The sequence below is a fragment of the Coregonus clupeaformis genome, chromosome 17 (assembly GCF_020615455.1).
Source record: "Coregonus clupeaformis isolate EN_2021a chromosome 17, ASM2061545v1, whole genome shotgun sequence".
Taxonomy (NCBI): Eukaryota; Metazoa; Chordata; class Actinopteri; order Salmoniformes; family Salmonidae; genus Coregonus; species Coregonus clupeaformis.
Genome location: NC_059208.1, coordinates 11006792 through 11025555, shown reverse-complemented (window position 1 = coordinate 11025555; position 18764 = coordinate 11006792). Strand labels below are relative to the sequence as shown.

General features: G+C 41.6%; 1 protein-coding gene across 1 annotated transcript; it reads left to right on the top strand.

The window, feature by feature from the left end:
- Positions 1–31: 31 nt before the first annotated feature.
- LOC121585623 (ankyrin repeat and MYND domain-containing protein 2) lies at positions 32–18289 on the top strand. Its single transcript, XM_041901946.2, has 10 exons — positions 32–215; positions 932–996; positions 1957–2095; positions 2295–2393; positions 2620–2780; positions 12980–13194; positions 13497–13632; positions 16519–16647; positions 16818–16923; positions 17161–18289. The coding sequence occupies exons 1-10, from the start codon at positions 149–151 to the stop codon at positions 17325–17327; spliced, it is 1284 nt and encodes a 427-aa protein (XP_041757880.2). The 5' UTR covers positions 32–148; the 3' UTR covers positions 17328–18289.
- The last annotated feature ends 475 nt before the right edge of the window (positions 18290–18764 follow it).

Sequence of the window (18764 nt, the reverse complement as noted above, 5' to 3'; positions counted from 1 at the left end):
TTATAAATTTGGTGAAGTCCATCACCTTTTACTGTCGTCACGCCTGTGTCTGGCAAATGGTATAACGATTTTGGGATAAACACACATCCACAGCAAGATATTGTTCGTCAACACAGAAAATATAAATTACATTTTAACAACAGAGAGAATGGCTGCTCCCAAGAAAGGAGATCTTTCAGCAGCTGAGCGGGAAATATTACAAGTTATTGCTGCAGGTAAGTTTCTTGTTTATTTTATTGTCTGACTTTTTCAATGCGTTTTGTCACAATATTATCTTGCGTTGTCACACAAATATAACTTTTTTGTATTACTTTTTATTACAATTGTTATTGTTTTTTTTATTTCACTCAATGGTCATGCTATGGTCATTCCACCCCACCCCCCCAACAGTCTCTGCCTCCACCCCAATGGACATGTATTTATTCATCACTGCTACAGTTGTTATTATGTATATAGTGCTATTTCTATTTCTATTGTTGTTTTTCATTACCATTTTCACTATTTTATTTAACTTAGTCCTGCATGTTGGAGCTCGAAGCCTAACACTTTCACTGTACCCTGCAATCACACCTGCAACCCTGTCCATGTGACTATTAAACACTCTGAATCTCTGAACATAATTCTCAACAGGCATTTATGCATTTTCAGTAGGCTACAGTTTCGATGTAATAATGTTATATTAATAATTCCAATACTTCCCATACATCACCAACACAAATTATGACAAATTAAATAATTATATACCAAACTGCTGGAGTGCAACAGTTTTTCCACATTCACAGTGTCTTGCCAAAACCTCATTGTAGAGTATACCTATGGGGAGATAAAGTGAGATTGCACATATCATTTATAGATATTGTATGATATATTGTTAATAAGAGGTATTGCATGTTTCATTCTATATCTAAAATCTCTATTCGGTGTGAACCAGGCGATGTGCAGGAGGTTGCACGGCTGCTGGGCTCCAAGGACGTCAGAGTCAACTGTCTGGATGAGGTACTGTATGGATGGGGGCTAGGGAGTCTTGTTGAAAACTCTGACAAAGTTATCTGTGTTGTTTGTGTAATTTGCCAATACTAAGATGATATTTGGCATTCTCTTTCACAATATATCCTTGACCAAGATAGCTTAAAGCAATCCATACACTAGCCACAATATCCCTGAGATGTTTAGAATAGTATAAACCATACATTTAATGTCTCTTAAAAGTGCATTTCACTAAAATCCTCTACGCATGACCACTAATAGTTTTGTCATGGTCTGACAAACCTGTAGGGCATTAGTGACACAAAGTAAATGGTGATGTAATTAGGATGGTGTAGCCATAGAGACATGTATAACATTCTGTGGGTGGAGGCCTGCAGCATATGTTTTCCATTGTTATCTAGACATATGGCTGAGACTCTTGAGTGCAGGATGTAGTACTCCAGCCACTAGATGTAACCCACAGACTACTTCAGACCATGTCTGTGTGTGTATGTGTGAATGTGTGTGTATGTGTGTATGTGTGAATGTGTGTGTGTGTGTGTGTGTGTGTGTGTGTGTGTGTGTGTGTGTGTGTGTGGGAGCAGGATGTAAAAAAAAATTTTTTTTGGTCACAAGTGTGTCCAGTCTGTCAGAATCAGACGGAGCAGCAGAGCTTGACAGTATATACCCACACGGTCTCAGCCTGGCCTTATAATGCCATACAGTATAGCTCTGACATAACTGTCACATGTTTGAGTATTGTGTGGAGAAACATGTAACAATGACAGTCTCTTCCTGCCTTACTTCCATAGTACTTTACTTTACAGCGCAGAAAGTACCATGTATTTACTATGGTAATTACACAGTCCAATGATTTACTAGTTTGTTTCTTTAGTATTCATTAAAAGAAGCTGTTATCAGTAGGCTACCAGGTGAATACCAGTAGAATCAGTACCCAAAATGATAGTATGATCCTTTCCGTCTCCTCAGTATGGCATGACCCCACTAATGCATGCAGCATACAAGGGTCAAGCAGACATGTGCAGTCTGCTGCTACAGCACGGGGCAGACGTCAACTGTAATGAACATGATTATGGATACACAGCACTCATGTTTGCTGGACTCTCAGGTTAGTCCAGGGCAGGCATCCTTTTTCATACAGCATATACTGTAATTTAGCCAATATTATGATATTGGTCATATTTTATTTGAAAGGTACCTACATAAGGACTTCATAACACATTCATAATCCATACATAACTCATTCATAAGCACTACATAAGAATTTAATAAACAATTACACTTTGCCATAACTTGCCCTATCCCAGGAAAGACGGACATAACGTCCATGATGCTGGATGCCGGTGCAGAGACAGACCTGGTCAACTCAGTAGGTCGCACGGCTGCTCAGATGGCTGCATTCGTGGGTAAGGAAGTGATCACTTTAAACTTCTTTCACACAGGTCTTTTCCTGCAAATACCCAACTTTTTTGTGACTTTTTCTGAATTTGCTAAATTGAAAACCAAATTAACCACAGCCCTTATATCAGTCCCCTTGTCCCAAACTTTTGGGTTTATTATGATGATTATGAAAATGAAGGTGATGATGATGCTGATGATGATTTTGATGATGATGTTTGTCCCACCTCTCAGGCCAGCATGACTGTGTGACAGTGATCAACAACTTCTTCTCACGAGCACGGCTGGAGTACTACACTAGACCTCAGGGGCTGGAGCGAGAAGCCAAACTGCCCCCCAAACTGGCCGGACCTCTTCACAAGATTATCATGACCTCCAACCTCAACCCTGTCAAGGTGGAGATATTTATTCTACATTAAATTCTAAATGGTTCCTTTCTAACTTTTTTAAAAAACTTTTAGTGCGAGTGTTTATGTAAAATAGAGAATACAATTCATTAAAGGGATAGTTCGAAATTGTTCTACTTACCCAGAGTCAGATGAACTAATGGATACCATTTGTATGTCTTTGCGTGCAGTTGGAAGGAAGTTGAATATAGTTTCTGAAGCCATTGCTAACTAGCGTTAGCGCAATGACTCGAAGTCTACAGGAGCAGCTAGCAGAAACTACCTTCAACTTCATTCTATTCGATTATCTGACTCTAGGTAAGTGGAGTGGCTTGATCGCGTTGTTAAGACACTTTAGATGGCCAGTATAGTTTCCTGGAACCCAATGAGCTTTGGTTTACTCAATTTCTCCAGTAGTTTAAGGCTGCTTCCCAAATGACACCCTATTCCCTATTTAGTGCACGTTGATATCTTTGACAATTATGAAAGTGTGGGGGGGCACACTTGATATTAGCATTTATATGGGGGGTAGGATGGAAGGCTGATTTGTTATGGGCTGCCTAGCTCCCATCCCCTTCCCCACAAGTCCCCTTGTTATTCTGTAATTCAACTCTGGCTTGGATAGCCTAGTGCCCTTTTGAATTCCATACCCTGCATGATCAACTCTCACCTGCTGCAGCTTGCAGTCACACGCCCGTGGTGCCGCTGCCCGCTTTAGATCTGTCTAAATATATCTATCTGTTTGGACGTGAATGCAGGACACAGAGAGAGGTGCCACTATAACACTCTCAGACCTCTGCTACTGTATATTAGCCTGCTGGCTAAAGTCATGGTTCAAGTTTAAAATGTTATTAGTCGTATGTACAGGATATACATGGGATACACCGTCCAACGAAATGCTTACTTAAAGTAATATTACGGTCGGGACAGCGCACCAATGTACAAGAAAAGTCAGTTCTGTTTTCGCTGTCTAACCAACTGCACATGCCTTGTGACTGTCATACGTCGGTTAGATGAGATTGCAACGTAGTTATTTCCAAGTGTTTTTCCAAGACAGTTATGAAGTCATAGGAGCGTGTGTATACAGTAGCATAGCAAAGTGACCAGTCAGTACTTAATCTATGGTTTCTGCCACTGTGTCTCTGTGATGGATAGTGATTCTTTACATCATAAGACTTCAAATTGTTCAAACATGGCATTGGAAAGTGTCTTTTTTTTCTCTTAAACAGCTTTGTTTGATGTGTGGAATTTCTTTTTTTTCTTTTTTCTTTATTTTTATTTCACCTTTATTTAACCAGGTAAGCCAGTTGAGAACAAGTTGAGCTGTGATATTCATATCCTCTATCCCTCATGGCCTCGGTCTCACAGAGTAGCCTTCGCTATGGGAGTTCAGCAGGATATATAGTTTATAGAGTGTTATATAATAAACAGCATACTAGGAATACTGGGATATGATGGATGGTTACGTGCTGAATGGAATGGCGCGTGTGGTGAGGAGCAACCAGGACCCTCTCTTTATTTATTTATTTATCATTTAAAAAGAAATTTGGGGGGTAGATCAGCTGTAATATTGCAGATAGATTGTAGCTTCCATCAATGTAATTGTCTGCATAATTTCCAATCCCCCATATATATTTATTTGTAAATATACAGTACCAGTCAAAAGCGTGGACACACCTACTCATTCCATGGTTTTTCTTTATTTTTACTATTTTCTACATTGTAGAATAATAGTGAAGACATCAAAACTATGAAATAACACGTGGAATCATGTAGTAACCAAAAAAGTGTTAAACAAATCAAAATATATTTTATATTTGAGATTCTTCTCAAAATAACAGTTTAGCATGTTCTTGGCATTCTCTCAACCAGCTTCATGAGGTAGTCACCTGGAATGCATTTCAATTAACAGGTGTGCCTTGTTAAAAGTTAATTTGTGGAATTTATTTCCTTCTTAATGCGTTTGAGCCAATCAGTTGTGTTGTTACAAGGTAGGGGTGGTATACAAAAGATAGCTCTATTTGGTAAAAGACCAAGTCCATATTATGGCAAGAACAGAGAAATGACAGTCCATCATTACTTTAAGACATGAAGGTCAGTCAATCTGGAAAATGTCAAGAACTTTGAAAGTTTCTTCAAGTGCAGTCGCAAAAACCATCAAGCGCTATGATGAAACTGGCTCTCATGAGGACCGCCACAGGAAAGGAAGACCCAGAGTTACCTCTGCTGCAGAGGATAAGTTCATTAGAGTTTACCAGCCTCAGAAATTGCAGCCCAAATAAATGCTTCACAGAGTTCAAATAACAGACACATCTCAACATCAACTGTTCAGAGGAGACTGCGTGAATCAGGCCTTCATGGTCAAATTGCTGCAAAGAAACCACTACTAAAGGACACCAATAATAAGAAGAGACTTGCTTGGGCCAAGAAACACGAGCAATGGACATTAGACCGGTGGAAATCTGTCCTTTAGTCTGATGTTTCCAAATTGGTTCCAACCACCGTGTCTTTGTGAGACGCGGTATGGGTGAACAGATGATCTCTGCATGTGTATTTCTCACCGTAAAGCATGGAGGTGTTATGGTGTGGGGGTGCTTTGCTGGTGACACGGTATGTGATATATTTAAAATTCAAGGCACACTTAACCAGCATGGCTACCACAGCATTCTACAGAGATACGCCATCAGATCTGGTTTGGGCTTAGTGGGGCTATCATTTGTTTTTCAACAGGACAATGACCAAACACACCTCCAGGCTGTGTAAGGGCAATTTGACCAAGAAGGAGAGTGATGGAGTGCTGCATCAGATGACCTGGCCTCCACAATCCCCAGACCTCAACCCAATTGAGATGGTTTGGGATGAGTCGGACCGCAGAGTGAAGGAAAAGCAGCCAACAAGTGCTCAGCATATGTCGGAAATCCTTCAAGACTGTTGGAAAATAATTCCAGGTGAAGCTGGTTGAGAGAATGCCAAGTGTGCAAAGCTGTCATCAAGGCAAAGGGTGGCTATTTGAAGAATCTCAAATATAAAATATATTTTGATTTGTTTAACACTTTTTTGGTTACTACATGATTCCATATGTGTTATTTTATAGCATTGATGTCTTCACTATTATTCTACAATGTCAAAAATAGTAAAAATAAAGAAAAACCCTTGTATGAGTAGGTGTGTCCAAACTTTTGACTGGTAGTGTATATATACATATCTTTTTAAAATATATTTTACTTTATTATTTTCCACTAACCCTACCACCCCTCCCCTAATTGGAGTAAACTAATGAACTACAACAATTAGGCTTCTACTTCCAGCTTATACATACTATATACATTTTACAGACACAATCTATACAATAGTTATATTTTGTTTGTTTTTAGTCTTTCCTTCTTCTACCCTCAACCTCTCCATCTATTTCTGATGTACATCCAGTTTGATTTCTATTTGCCATATTTTTTAACTGTGCTGTTTCACAAAAGTTCTGAACCTATATACATTTTACAGACACAGTATATTTTACATTTGTTATCTTGTTGTTATTAGTCCCACCCTTCAGCTCCATTCAACCCCTCCCATCTATCTCTTAACACCTTCCATATTGGATTTCTATTTGCAATATATTTTTCAACTGTGCTGTGATGCTTCACAAAAGTTCTGAAACGTTCTATTCTCATAGTTTCTACAGATTGTAAATGAAAGATAAACATTTTTGCTAAAAGTATTATTATATTATTGATCGATTGACTATGACTTTTCAAATCACCCAGTATTGCTATCTGCAGCGTTAGCTCCAGGTAAATGTTGCAATTCTTCAGCCATTCCTGGACCTGTGACCAAAAACAAGCTACATATGGATAGTACCAAAATAAATGATCTAATGACGCTGTCTCTTCGCAGCAAAATCTGCAGAGCTGGGAAGGTTGTATCCCCCATATATATAACATTATATTGGTTGCAAGAATTTTGTATAATAATATAAATAGAAAAATTCAATGTTTTGAATCTGGCGTCATTTTGCGTATCAGTTCTTAAACCATGTGCCATGGAATCGGTACATCGAAAATCTCTTCCCAATTATTTTGCAATCTATATGGCACAGCTGTCAATTATTTATTTATCACAATGTTCTTTAACCAATTTTGGTCTTTAATGCAGGGCCGACAGACAAGTTCCTTACTTTTTCCCCCTTCCACTTGCCTCTTCCATTTTTGCAGTAATGCTGCAATTAGTTGGTTGTAATTTTGAGTAGAGCAGACATTTCCATATATTTTTGTTAGCTGCATGTGTGACATAACTCCACCAGTCCTATTTATAGATTATACCTTTCTTAAACATGTTATCAAATTTATCAATTAGTATATTTGAGTTTAACCACAATATTTTTGTATTATTTGTTCTGTCTTTTCTGGAGGATTAAACTGAAATAGCAACCAACTTTCTATGGCTTGTTTAAAAATATACACTACCGTTCAAAAGTTTGGGGTCACTTAGACATTTCCTTGTTTTCCATGAAAACATACATGAAATGAGTTTGAATATGAAATATAGTAAAATGAATAGGAAATGTAGTCATTGACAAGGTTAGAAATAATGATTTTTAATTGAAATAAGAATTGTGTCATTCAAACTTTGCTTTCGTCATAGAATCCTCCATTTGCAACAATTACAGCCTTCCAGACCTTTGGCATTCTAGTTGTCAATTTGAGGTAATCTGAAGAGATTTCACCCCATGCTTCCTGAAGCACCTCCCACAAGTTGGATTGGCTTGATGGGCACTTCTTACGTACCATACGGTCAAGCTGCTCCCACAACAGCTCAATAGGGTTGAGATCCGGTGACTGTGCTGGCCACTCCATTATAGACAGAATACCAGCTGACTGCTTCTTCCCTAAATAGTTATTGCATAGTTTGGAGCTGTGCTTTGGGTCATTGTCCTGTTATAGGAGGAAATTGGCTCCAATCAAGCGCCGTCCACAGGGTATGGCATGGCGTTGCAAAATGGAGTGATAGCCTTCCTTCTTCAAGATCCCTTTCACCCTGTACAAATCTCCCACTTTACCACCACCAAAGCACCCCAGACCATCACATTGCCTCCACCATGCTTGACAGATGGCATCAAGCACTCCTCCAGCGCATCTTTTCATTTGGTCTGCGTCTCACAAATGTTCTTCTTTGTGATCCGAACACCACAAACTTCGATTTGTCTGTCCATAACACTTTTTTTCCAATCTTCCTCTGTCCAGTGACTGTGTTCTTTTGCCCATCTTAATCTTTTCTTTTTATTGCCCAGTCTGATATGGCTTTTTCTTTGCAACTCTGCCTAGAAGGTCAGCATCCCGGAGTCGCCTCTTCACTGTTGACGTTGAGACTGGTGTTTTGCGGGTACTATTTAATGAAGCTGCCAGTTGAGGACCTGTGAGGAATCTGTTTCTCACTAGACACTCTAATGAATTTGTCCTCTTGCTCAGTTGTGCACCGGGGCCTCCCACTCCTCTTTCTATTCTGGTTAGAGCCAGTTTGCGCTGTTCTGTGAAGGGAGTAGTACACAGCGTTGTATGAGATCTTCAGTTTCTTGGCAATTTCTCGCATGGAATAGCCTTCATTCATCAGAACAAGAATAGACTGACGAGTTTCAGAAGAAAGATCTTTGTTTCTGGCCATTTTGAGCCTGTAATCGAACCCACAATTGCTGATGCTCCAGATACTAAACTAGTCTCAAGAAGGCCAGTTTTATTGCTTCTTTAATCACCACAACAGTTTTCAGCTGTGGTAACATAATTGCGAAAGGGTTTTCTAATGATCAATTAGCCTTTTAAAATGATAAACTTGGATTAGCAAACACAACGTGCCATTGGAACAAAGGATTGATGGTGGCTGATAACGGGCCTCTGTATGCCTATGTAGATATTAATTAAAAATCAGCCGTTTCCAGCTACAATAGCCATTTACAACATTAACAATGTCTACACTGTATTTCTGATCAATTCGATGTTATTTTAATGGACCCCAAAATTACTTTTCTTTCGAAAACAAGGACATTTCTAAGTGACCCCACATTTTTGAACGGTAGTGTATATATTTTGGAGATTATTTAATTTTAAAATAACCGAAAGTGAGAGATTGTAATCTGAATAAAGGGAAAAGGCCATTATTGAACATGGGGTGAGACATTCTTACTAATTTGCTAGAGAACCAGTTCGGATTTAAGTATAGCTTTTGTATGACTGACACCTTTAGTGAGAGGTCTAATGCTTTAATATTTAATCATTTCTGCCCTCCGAATTCATATTAATTATATAAATAGGCCCTTTTAATTTTGTCTGGCTTGCCATTCCAAATAAAATTGAATATTTTTTGCTCATATAATTTTAAAAACATGTCGCTAGGTCTAGGCAAGACCATAAGCAAGTAGGTAAACTGGGATATGACTAAAGAGTTCATCAATGTGATTTTTCCACAAATAGACAGGTATTTTCCTTTCCATGGTAGCAAGATCTTATCTATTTTTGCTAACTTTCTATAAAACTGTATTGGAGTGAGATCATTTCTTTCTTTCGGGATATGTATACCGAGTATGTCCACATCCCCGTAAGACCATTGTGATGTCACGAGAGGCTGTGTCCTGGAGGGACGTTACATCCCCCTGAGGTGGCTGCAAACCCAGACAGCTATGGCTCCATCTGCTGGTATGGTCGGGAACTCCACCCCTCTATGGCCAATCTTCCCACGCAGCTGAAACAGATCAGGAGCTGATGAGCTGGAGGTTTTTGAAGGGAAGAGACACACTGAGGGTGAGTGTGTGGGTTGTGAAGTAACACAGTCTCCAACCTGGGCTCTCTGGAGGACAAGAGTGCTGCACGTCCACTTCCAAGAGGAATATAAGGATTTGGAGATACTTACCTTTGGGAAATACTCACCTTTGGATATATGCACCTGTGGAAATACGTGAGAGACATTTGGAAGGACTTTTTGCTGGGTTGGCCACTAGCTGCAACGTGGACTACAGTAAGGCTGGGGAAAAGTTAACTGAGCGAGTGAGAACTATGATTTTGGATGTGGAAGAGACATCCCTGAACTGTTAACCCTTAAAGAGCCACAAGAGAACAGAATTTGGTTATATTTTCGTTAATTTCCCAAGACCTTTAATAAAATCCTTGTTTTGTTTAAACCTTGTCTCCTTGCACTACTTGAGCAATCCCGCTGAAAGCTGTGTAGCCTCTCGTGACGTCACAGATGGTGGAGAATACGGGCACGCTCAAGCGTTAATAGTGCATGTCAGAGGAGGATACCGAAGGTTTGATCACCCAGTTTTCCAAGTTGGCCGTAGGCTCCCCCCCGACTGAAATGGAGGACATATTGAAAGCCCTTGTTGCTGGCCAGCAAGCCCAGATGCAAGCAAACGTGGCTCTCTTGGAGGAGCAAAAGAAAGCCAACCTTCTGAAGGCAGAGGAATTGCAGTTGCAGAGACAGAGGGTTGTCCAAAATACCCGCCCAATAAAGGCAAGTGACTTTATATCTAAGATGGGAGCTACCGATGACATTGAGGCATACCTGCATGCATTTGAGGCCACGGCCACTAGGGAAGCCTGGCCCAAGCAACAGTGGGTTGGTCTGTTAGCCCCCTTTCTAACCGGGGAAGCGCTGAATGCTGTCCGGGACCTGGGCCCGGACCAGGTTACTGACTATGATGCCCTGAAGTCTGAGATCCTCAGCAGATATGGACTCACAAAATTTGGTATGGCCCAGCGCTTTCACAGTTGGACCTTCCAACCAGACCAACCTCCTCGGGCGCAGATGCATGAACTTGTCCGAATCGCAAGGAAATGGCTGGATCCGCAGAGGAATACAGCAGCGGCGGTGGTGGGAGGCCGTTGTGGTGGATCGTTACCTACGCGCCCTGCCTTATGAGGCAAAAACGGTTCATCAGTCAACAGGCCTTGACCACGGCTGATCTGACCGTGGAAGCTGTGGAAAAGTACCAGGCCACAGCGGAGATGCTGAATGCTTCCCGAAAAGACCCCAGGAGTGCGGCCCCACCACAAATGGGAAGGACCCGTCCAAAGGACCCCCAAGGTCTCGAACCCAGCCACGTCAGGACTTATCCCGGCTCCAGGGGGAGCCAGAAACCAGGCGGGTCCAAGAAGAGTACACCAGGAGGGGGAAACTCGACAGTGTTACCGGTGTGGGGAGATGGGACATATCTCCTGGCAGTGTGGGAAACCAGCCGATGAACCTATGCCCACTGCGGAGTCCTCCAGCTCAGCACCCACACACCGGGTTGCCTCGCTCTTGGGAGTCGTAGATGGCGGCCCAGATCGACCCCCCACCTGCCCGGTAACTGTGAATCACCATGATGTGGAGGCCTTACTGGATTCTGGTAGCCGGGCCACCCTGGTGCGTAAGGGATTTGGTGGGCCCAACGTATCTGACCCCGGGGAAAGTCCTCCCAGTTTCCTGTGTCCATGGGGACACCAGAGAATACCCCATTACTGAACTTACAATGACCAGCACACGGGGAACCATACACACGACGGCGGGGGTGGTTGATTCCCTCCCCGTCCCTGTCCTAATTGGACGAGACTGCCCAGCCTTTTACCCACTCTGGAGAGAGTCTCAGGAGAGGATAACCCGAGTACCTCGGAAACGGAGAGGCAAGACTCATCCTGGGAAGGCTCCGGTGCAATCCTCCGAGTTACTCACTCCTGCCCGGGCTCTGATAGGGATGGCAGGTGCCCAGACCGACACAGAGACGGAGCTACAGAATCTGGACAAAGAACTGTCTGGTCTGAAGGGGACCGCTGAGAGGTATCGTTTGTTAAAGCAACAGTTAGACATGAAGACAGAAGAGTTAGATATCCTCCAGGCTAAACTCCCAACAGAGCTCCTTCCCTAAGCAACAGGAGGAGCTGGAGAGGCTGCGCAGGACCATCGAGGAGTGTGAGGAGACCCTGCGCAGTAGTAAGGAGGTCCAGAAGAAGGCAGAGGAGAAGTACAAGGTGTTGGAGAACAAGATGAAGAATGCGGAGGCAGAGAGAGAGAAGGAACTGAAAGCTGCTCAACAGAAGCTAAACTCTGCTAAAACCAAGGCTGATGCGTTCAGTAAGAAACTCAAGGAGAGACAACAGGAGGCTGAGTCCCTGGTCCTAGAGGTGGAGGAGTTGAAGAGAGAGCAGGCTGGCAAGCACCACGGCAATGCGGACGCCCTCTCCCGGCGTGATGCCTTCTTCGCTGCCTTTACCCCGACGAGGACGTCGGTCCCGAGGAGGGGGATGTGTGATGTCACGAGAGGCTGTGTCCTGGAGGGACGTTACATCCCCTGAGGTGGCTGCAAACCCAGACAGCTATGGCTCCATCTGCTGGTATGGTCGGGAACTCCACCCCTCTATGGCCAATCTTCCCACGCAGCTGAAACAGATCAGGAGCTGATGAGCTGGAGGTTTTTGAAGGGAAGAGACACACTGAGGGTGAGTGTGTGGGTTGTGAAGTAACACAGTCTCCAACCTGGGCTCTCTGGAGGACAAGAGTGCTGCTCGTCCACTTCCAAGAGGAATATAAGGATTTGGAGATACTTACCTTTGGGAAATACTCACCTTTGGATATATGCACCTGTGGAAATACGTGAGAGACATTTGGAAGGACTTTTTGCTGGGTTGGCCACTAGCTGCAACGTGGACTACAGTAAGGCTGGGGAAAAGTTAACTGAGCGAGTGAGAACTATGATTTTGGATGTGGAAGAGACATCCCTGAACTGTTAACCCTTAAAGAGCCACAAGAGAACAGAATTTGGTTATATTTTCGTTAATTTCCCAAGACCTTTAATAAAATCCTTGTTTTGTTTAAACCTTGTCTCCTTGCACTACTTGAGCAATCCCGCTGAAAGCTGTGTAGCCTCTCGTGACGTCACACCATTTAAATGGTAAACTACACGTAATGTAAAAGTTATAATATAGTACACTTATCATAATTTTGTTTTAATCTCTCTCTCTCTCTCTCTCTCTCTGTCTCTCTCTCTCTCGCTTCCTCTCTCTCTATCTCTCTCTCTCTCTCTCTCGCTTCCTCTCTCTCTATCTCTCTCTCTCTCTCTCTCTCTCTCTCTCTCTCTTTCTAACTCTTTCTCCGTCTCTCTCTTTCTAAATCTCTCTCTCTTTCTAACTCTTTCTCCATATATCTCTTTCTAATATTATCTCTAACACTTTCTACCCCCCTCTTCTTAGCTGGTGATGCTGGTCAGGGAGAACCCTCTGCTAGTGGACGTGGGAGCATTAGAGAAGTGTTACCATGTCATGGACCTGCTGTGTGAGCAGTGTGTGAAGCAGCAGGATATGAATGAGGTCCTGGCCATGAAGATGCACTACATTAGCTATGTGCTGCAGAAATGCATGGCCTTCCTTCTGGACCGTGATGACAAGCTAGATGTGCTCATCAAGAGGTGTGTGTTGTGTATGTGTGTGTGTCACTCTCAGTGCATCATCTTGTTTCTCTTGACAGGGGTTGATGTGATTGATTGCATTGCTGGCATTCTAAGCAAATGTAACTATCCAATTAATGTTTCTGTTATTGTACAAAATTCCCAGACTAACCATTGGGTACTAATTGTTATGTGTTTCATAGTTTATTTTTAGTGCTGTATATTGGATGAATATTGTATGTAAACTGTATAGACAGTTCCCTAGACAATGTCAATTTTTCATTGTCTTTACATTGTTATAATTTGTATGTCTCTTCTCTCAGCCTGTTGAAGGGGAGGGATGGAGATGGTTTTCCTCAGTACCAGGAGAAGTTCATTAGAGACTGCATCAGGAAGTTTCCCTACTGTGAAGCCGCACTGCTACAGCAGCTGGTCAGGAGCATCGCACCAGTGGAGATCGTGAGTGAGCTTCCTGTCATTCATTGATTCAAACTTTCCTTTGACTTAGGTCTTATCCAATGTAAGGCTCCTCCTATAAACTCAATCATGGACTCACTTAATTTGTCCCCGCGGGAAATTAACCAATTGAAGATTGATTTGATTGCACAACATTTTAAAAATGTTACATTTCCATATTAAAGGGGAAGTGCAGTCAAAAACATGATTTTCTTGTGTTTTACACTACCGTTCAAAAGTTTGGGGTCACTTAGACATTTCCTTGTTTTCCATGAAAACATACATGAAATGGGTTTGAATAGGAAATATAGCAAAATGCATAGGAAATGTAGTCATTGACAAGGTTAGAAATAATGTTTCTTAATATAAATAATAATTGTGTCCTTCAAACTTTGCTTTCGTCAAAGAATCCTCCATTTGCAGCAATTATAGCCTTGCAGACCTTTGGCATTCTAGTTGTCAATTTGTTGAGGTAATCTGAAGAAATTTCACCCTATGCTTCCTGAAGCACCTCCCACAAGTTGGATTGGCTTGATGGGCACTTCTTATGGTCAAGCTGCTCCCACAACAGCTCAATAGGGTTGAGATCTGGTGACTGTGCTGGCCACTCCATTATAGACAGAATACCAGCTGACTGCTTCTTCCCTAAATAGTTATTGCATAGTTTGGAGCTGTGCTTTGGGTCATTGTCCTGTTGTAGGAGGAAATTGGCTCCAATCAAGCGCCGTCCACAGGGTATGGCATGGCGTTGCAAAATGGAGTGATAGCCTTCCTTCTTCAAGATCCCTTTTACCCTGTACAAATCTACACTTTACCACCACCAAAGCACCCCCAGACCATCACATTGCCTCCACCATGCTTGACAGATGGCATCAAGCACTCTTCCAGCATATTTTCATTTGGTCTGTGTCTCACAAATGTTCTTCTTTGTGATCTGAACACCTCAAACTTTTTTCCAATCTTCCTCTGTCCAGTGTCTGTGTTCTTTTGCCTATCTTAATCTTTTCTTTTCATTAGCCAGTCTGAGATATGGCTTTTTCTTTGCAACTCTGCCTAGAAGGTCAGCATCTCGGAGTCGCCTGTTCACTGTTGACGTTGAGACTGGTGTTTTGCGGGTACTATTTAATGAAGCTGCCAGTTGAGGACCTGTGAGACGTCTGTTTCTCAAACTAGACACTCTAATGTATTTGTCCTCTTGCTCAGTTGTGCACCGGGGCCTCCCACTCCTCTTTCTATTCTGGTTAGAGCCAGTTTGCGCTGTTCTGTGAAGGGAGTAGTACACAGCTTTGTACGAGATCTTCAGTTTCTTGGCAATTTCTTGTATGGAATAGCCTTAATTTCTCAGAACAAGAATAGACTGACGAGTTTCAGAAGAATGTTATTTGTTTCTAGCCATTTTGATTCTGTAATCGAACCCACAATTGCTGATGCTCCAGATACTCAACTAGTCTCAAGAAGGCCAGTTTTATTACTTCTTTAATCAGCACAACAGTTTTCGGCTGTGCTAACATAATTGCAAAAGGGTTTTCTAATGATCAATTAGCCTTTTAAAATGATAAACTTGGATTAGCAAACACAACGTGCCATTGGAACACAGGACTGATGGTGGCTGATAATGGGCCTCTGTACACCTATGTAGATATTCCATTAAAAATCAGCCGTTTCCAGCTACAATAGCCATTTACAACATTAACAATGTCTACACTGTATTTATGATCAATTTGATGTTATTTTAATGGACAAAATAATATATTTTCTTTTGAAAACAAGGACATTTCTAAGTGACCCCAAACTTTTTAACGGTAGTGTATATACTGTACATTTCCACACTATGAGGTTGGAATAATACTGTGACATTTTGAAAATTATGATAAAACCCTTTTAGTGTAAGAGCTGTTGGAAATGTTCGGCTGAAATTTCAGCACGTTTTGCATGGGTGGAGTTTTGGCCTCCCTGGTGACATCACCATGCGGTATAAGTTAAAGTTAGCCTTGCAAAGCTACCTGATCCCGCGAGCTTACATTACAACTCTGCACAGATATGCAATGTTTTAATGCAAGCTCGAGGGATCAGGTGGCTTTGCGAGGGCTAAGTTAAAGTAACTGTCCAGTGAAAATCTCACATTTAAAAGTTCAGATTATGTTAACTCATACCCAAATAATGTTGTTGACTAATCCTATACTCGTATTTGTGGCCAAAGCATAAATTGGAGGAAAAAAACACTTCAAAAACCCCACCTCAAACTTGTATCTCAAACAGACCGTTTCAAAATGGATTGAGATGATATCCATGAGCTGGCCAATCAGCGGTCTACTCGCATGAATATTTTTTATGACCGGTATACGGCCTCACCATTCCAACAAAGAAAGCTGATTTTTAACATACTTAATTATCATTTTTTGTAAGGAAAACTATTTAACTTATATTATAATTAATATAATATATTTCATAGAAATCTGGAAACACTGGACAGTTACTTTAATAGACCAACAACAAATAAAGTTTCAAACCTCTCTGCCAATAACAGCTAGTATTAAGGTTACATATCCCTCCCATTATGCTCCTCCAATTAGGTCCCTCACTCAAACCACTCCTAAACAGTCCTAGCAAAATTATTGCTTGAGAAATAGCTTTTTGCTAAGAAGCTATGTTTGTTTCTTTTTGACCATTTTCATTGAAAACAATCACAGTAAGGTACTTAATTGTTACCCAGATATGATTTGATATTGAGATAAAAACGGACGCATTGGACCTTTGAGGAGTCCATGATCATTCTCAATGAATTCTGATTATATTGACAATTGATGTTAGTACAAATGCCTTTCTGTATGGGAATGCTTACTGTTCAATGTTTTACATTCAATGTTCCACTGCTTCTCTTGTCTCCAGGGTAACGACCCAACAGCGTTCTCGGTGCTAACCCAGGCTCTCACGGGTAAGATGGCCTTCATAGACGCTGAGTTCTGTGCTACGTGTGGAGAGAGGGGGGCAGAGAAGAGATGCTCCCTCTGCAAAATGGTACGAAAACCACTTCCGACCTCCGATACACAAGCACAGGGTTTCTCTCACTCATTTCCCTCTTTATTACTTTGGTTACACTTAATAATAACTTCCATGAATACACCATTAGGAATGCCTATAAATGCTTAGTAAATGCTAATAAATGTTTCCTATTACTACTACTACAGGTGACGTACTGTGGGTTGATGTGTCAGCGACTCCACTGGTTCACCCATAAGAAGATCTGTAGAGGACTGCAGGAGAAGGATGCCCCGAGACTGAGGGAGCTCAATGGTAAACTACACACTCATATCTGTTGAAAACACATATAATAGGCCTACTACAGCTATACTACAGTGTACTATAGTGCTCCATACTTTTTAACCCAGGAATTGGCTTAATCTGGGTTTGGGATACCAGCCTCTATAGCCTACTTTACTACTGTAGCTTGTTACATACTTGTAGCTTTGTGGCGCCCTCTAAGGTTAACTTTAGACTGTTTTCCCCCTCTCCTCTCTATCCTGGGTCTAGATGAGGAGAGTGACATGGTGAAAGAGACAGCCAGCTTCCTGGCAGAGCTGTGTTTGAAGGCAGAGGAGCGCATGGCGTCATCAGGGTGTCCCGGTCCCTCAGCGCCAGACCAGCTGAACTGTCCCTCCACATCCTCAGAGGGACCACCATCCTGCAACCAGGAATGAGAGGGACTGCTAGTGTTCTTTTCTACTGGGTAGTTAATTGGTTAATTGATTAATGTTACTGATTGGCCAGAGTTCAGTGATATTAATAATAAAGTTGTATTGAATATTAAACTGAATTGATTCCATTCACCTGATGTCTGAGGTCTGTATCAGTCCCTGGTTAAAGGAGAAGGATGAAAAACATAAAATCAGCAGTACTACTGATTGGCCATGATGTCCAGATTAGAGAGAAAGTGGCTAGTGGGGATAAATGCTTTACTCACAAGGCAGCTGGACTGGAGTCTAAGGAAGGATTGTTACTATGGACCCAATGAGGCCTATTTTGCTAGGGGAGGCTGAATTATACAGGGTGTGTATATGATGTACAGCATATTGGCTGCGTTTACACAGGCAGCCCAATTCTGATATTTTGCCAATAACTGGTCTTTTAACGAGTCAGATCAGATCTTTTGCCAATAATTGGGCAAATGATCACAATTGGGCTGCCTGTGTAAATGCAGCCATTGAGGTGTATCTATATTAGCTTTGGTGTGCTTTGCTTGTCTGGATGTCGTTTGAGCAAATTATTTATCTTATTTAATATGTGAGCCTTGAATATTCTTTAATGTCTTGAATTAACAATTTCCTCCCTCACTGTAGTAGTGTGAAAAATGCACTCTCATGTTGAAATGGGACCACCTTAATGAACAACACGTGTCATATTGTTATTACTTAGTTATGGCCATGGGTAGAAAACACAATATTAAGGGCTTCTTTTTGCATTATTGTTAAGTTGTGTATTCCTGCTATAATTTCAGCATCATATTATCATTATTTTGATGTTCCCTTTGTTGACACAGATGTCTTACCAGTGATGTATCAATGCCATTCCATGTCACGGAGTAGAATGATGATCCAATAATGATCTGATTTTGTATTGGTTGACAGTTTTACATGTTCAATTAAGTCAATAAAGAGTGCCTTAATAATTCTCCTTCACTGTCCATTTTTGTTATGGGGACATGCCCATATTTTTGTTTTGACACTAGATGGCAGCTTTCCCCTTTAATACCATCCATGCGCTGATGATGATTGGTTATATAGCTACTGCACTCTGTTGGCAGGGTTCAAAGGGTACTGAGGCATAATGGTATTTTTGCTGCAGCGATAGTTCTATACAATATGCAGTCAGACTTTCGCTGCAGAGTGAGCATGAAACAGAGCTCATTCTAATGACAAATTCTCACAGTGAAGACAGTAAGCTTTAATTCATATTCATGTATCAGCCAGTCATAAAGACAAAAGTCCTTGATAAACAAATATGGCTACATCTCCCAATATTTCAATTACTCCATTGTTTACCTTTTTTGTTGGTGGCCTCATCTTGGTTGCTATGCACATCTTCCAGACTGTGTTTTTAACACCATTTATGTAATAACACTGTTTCCTCATCCCCCC

Bases quoted from the DNA above. Each gene is read 5' to 3' on its own strand.
- LOC121585623 (XM_041901946.2), top strand. From the start codon at position 149: ATGGCTGCTCCCAAGAAAGGAGATCTTTCAGCAGCTGAGCGGGAAATA. The intron at 13,195-13,496 runs GTGTGTGTTGTG...CTCTTCTCTCAG, and splicing joins CTAGATGTGCTCATCAAGAG to CCTGTTGAAGGGGAGGGATG. The intron at 13,633-16,518 runs GTGAGTGAGCTT...TCTTGTCTCCAG, and splicing joins GCATCGCACCAGTGGAGATC to GGTAACGACCCAACAGCGTT.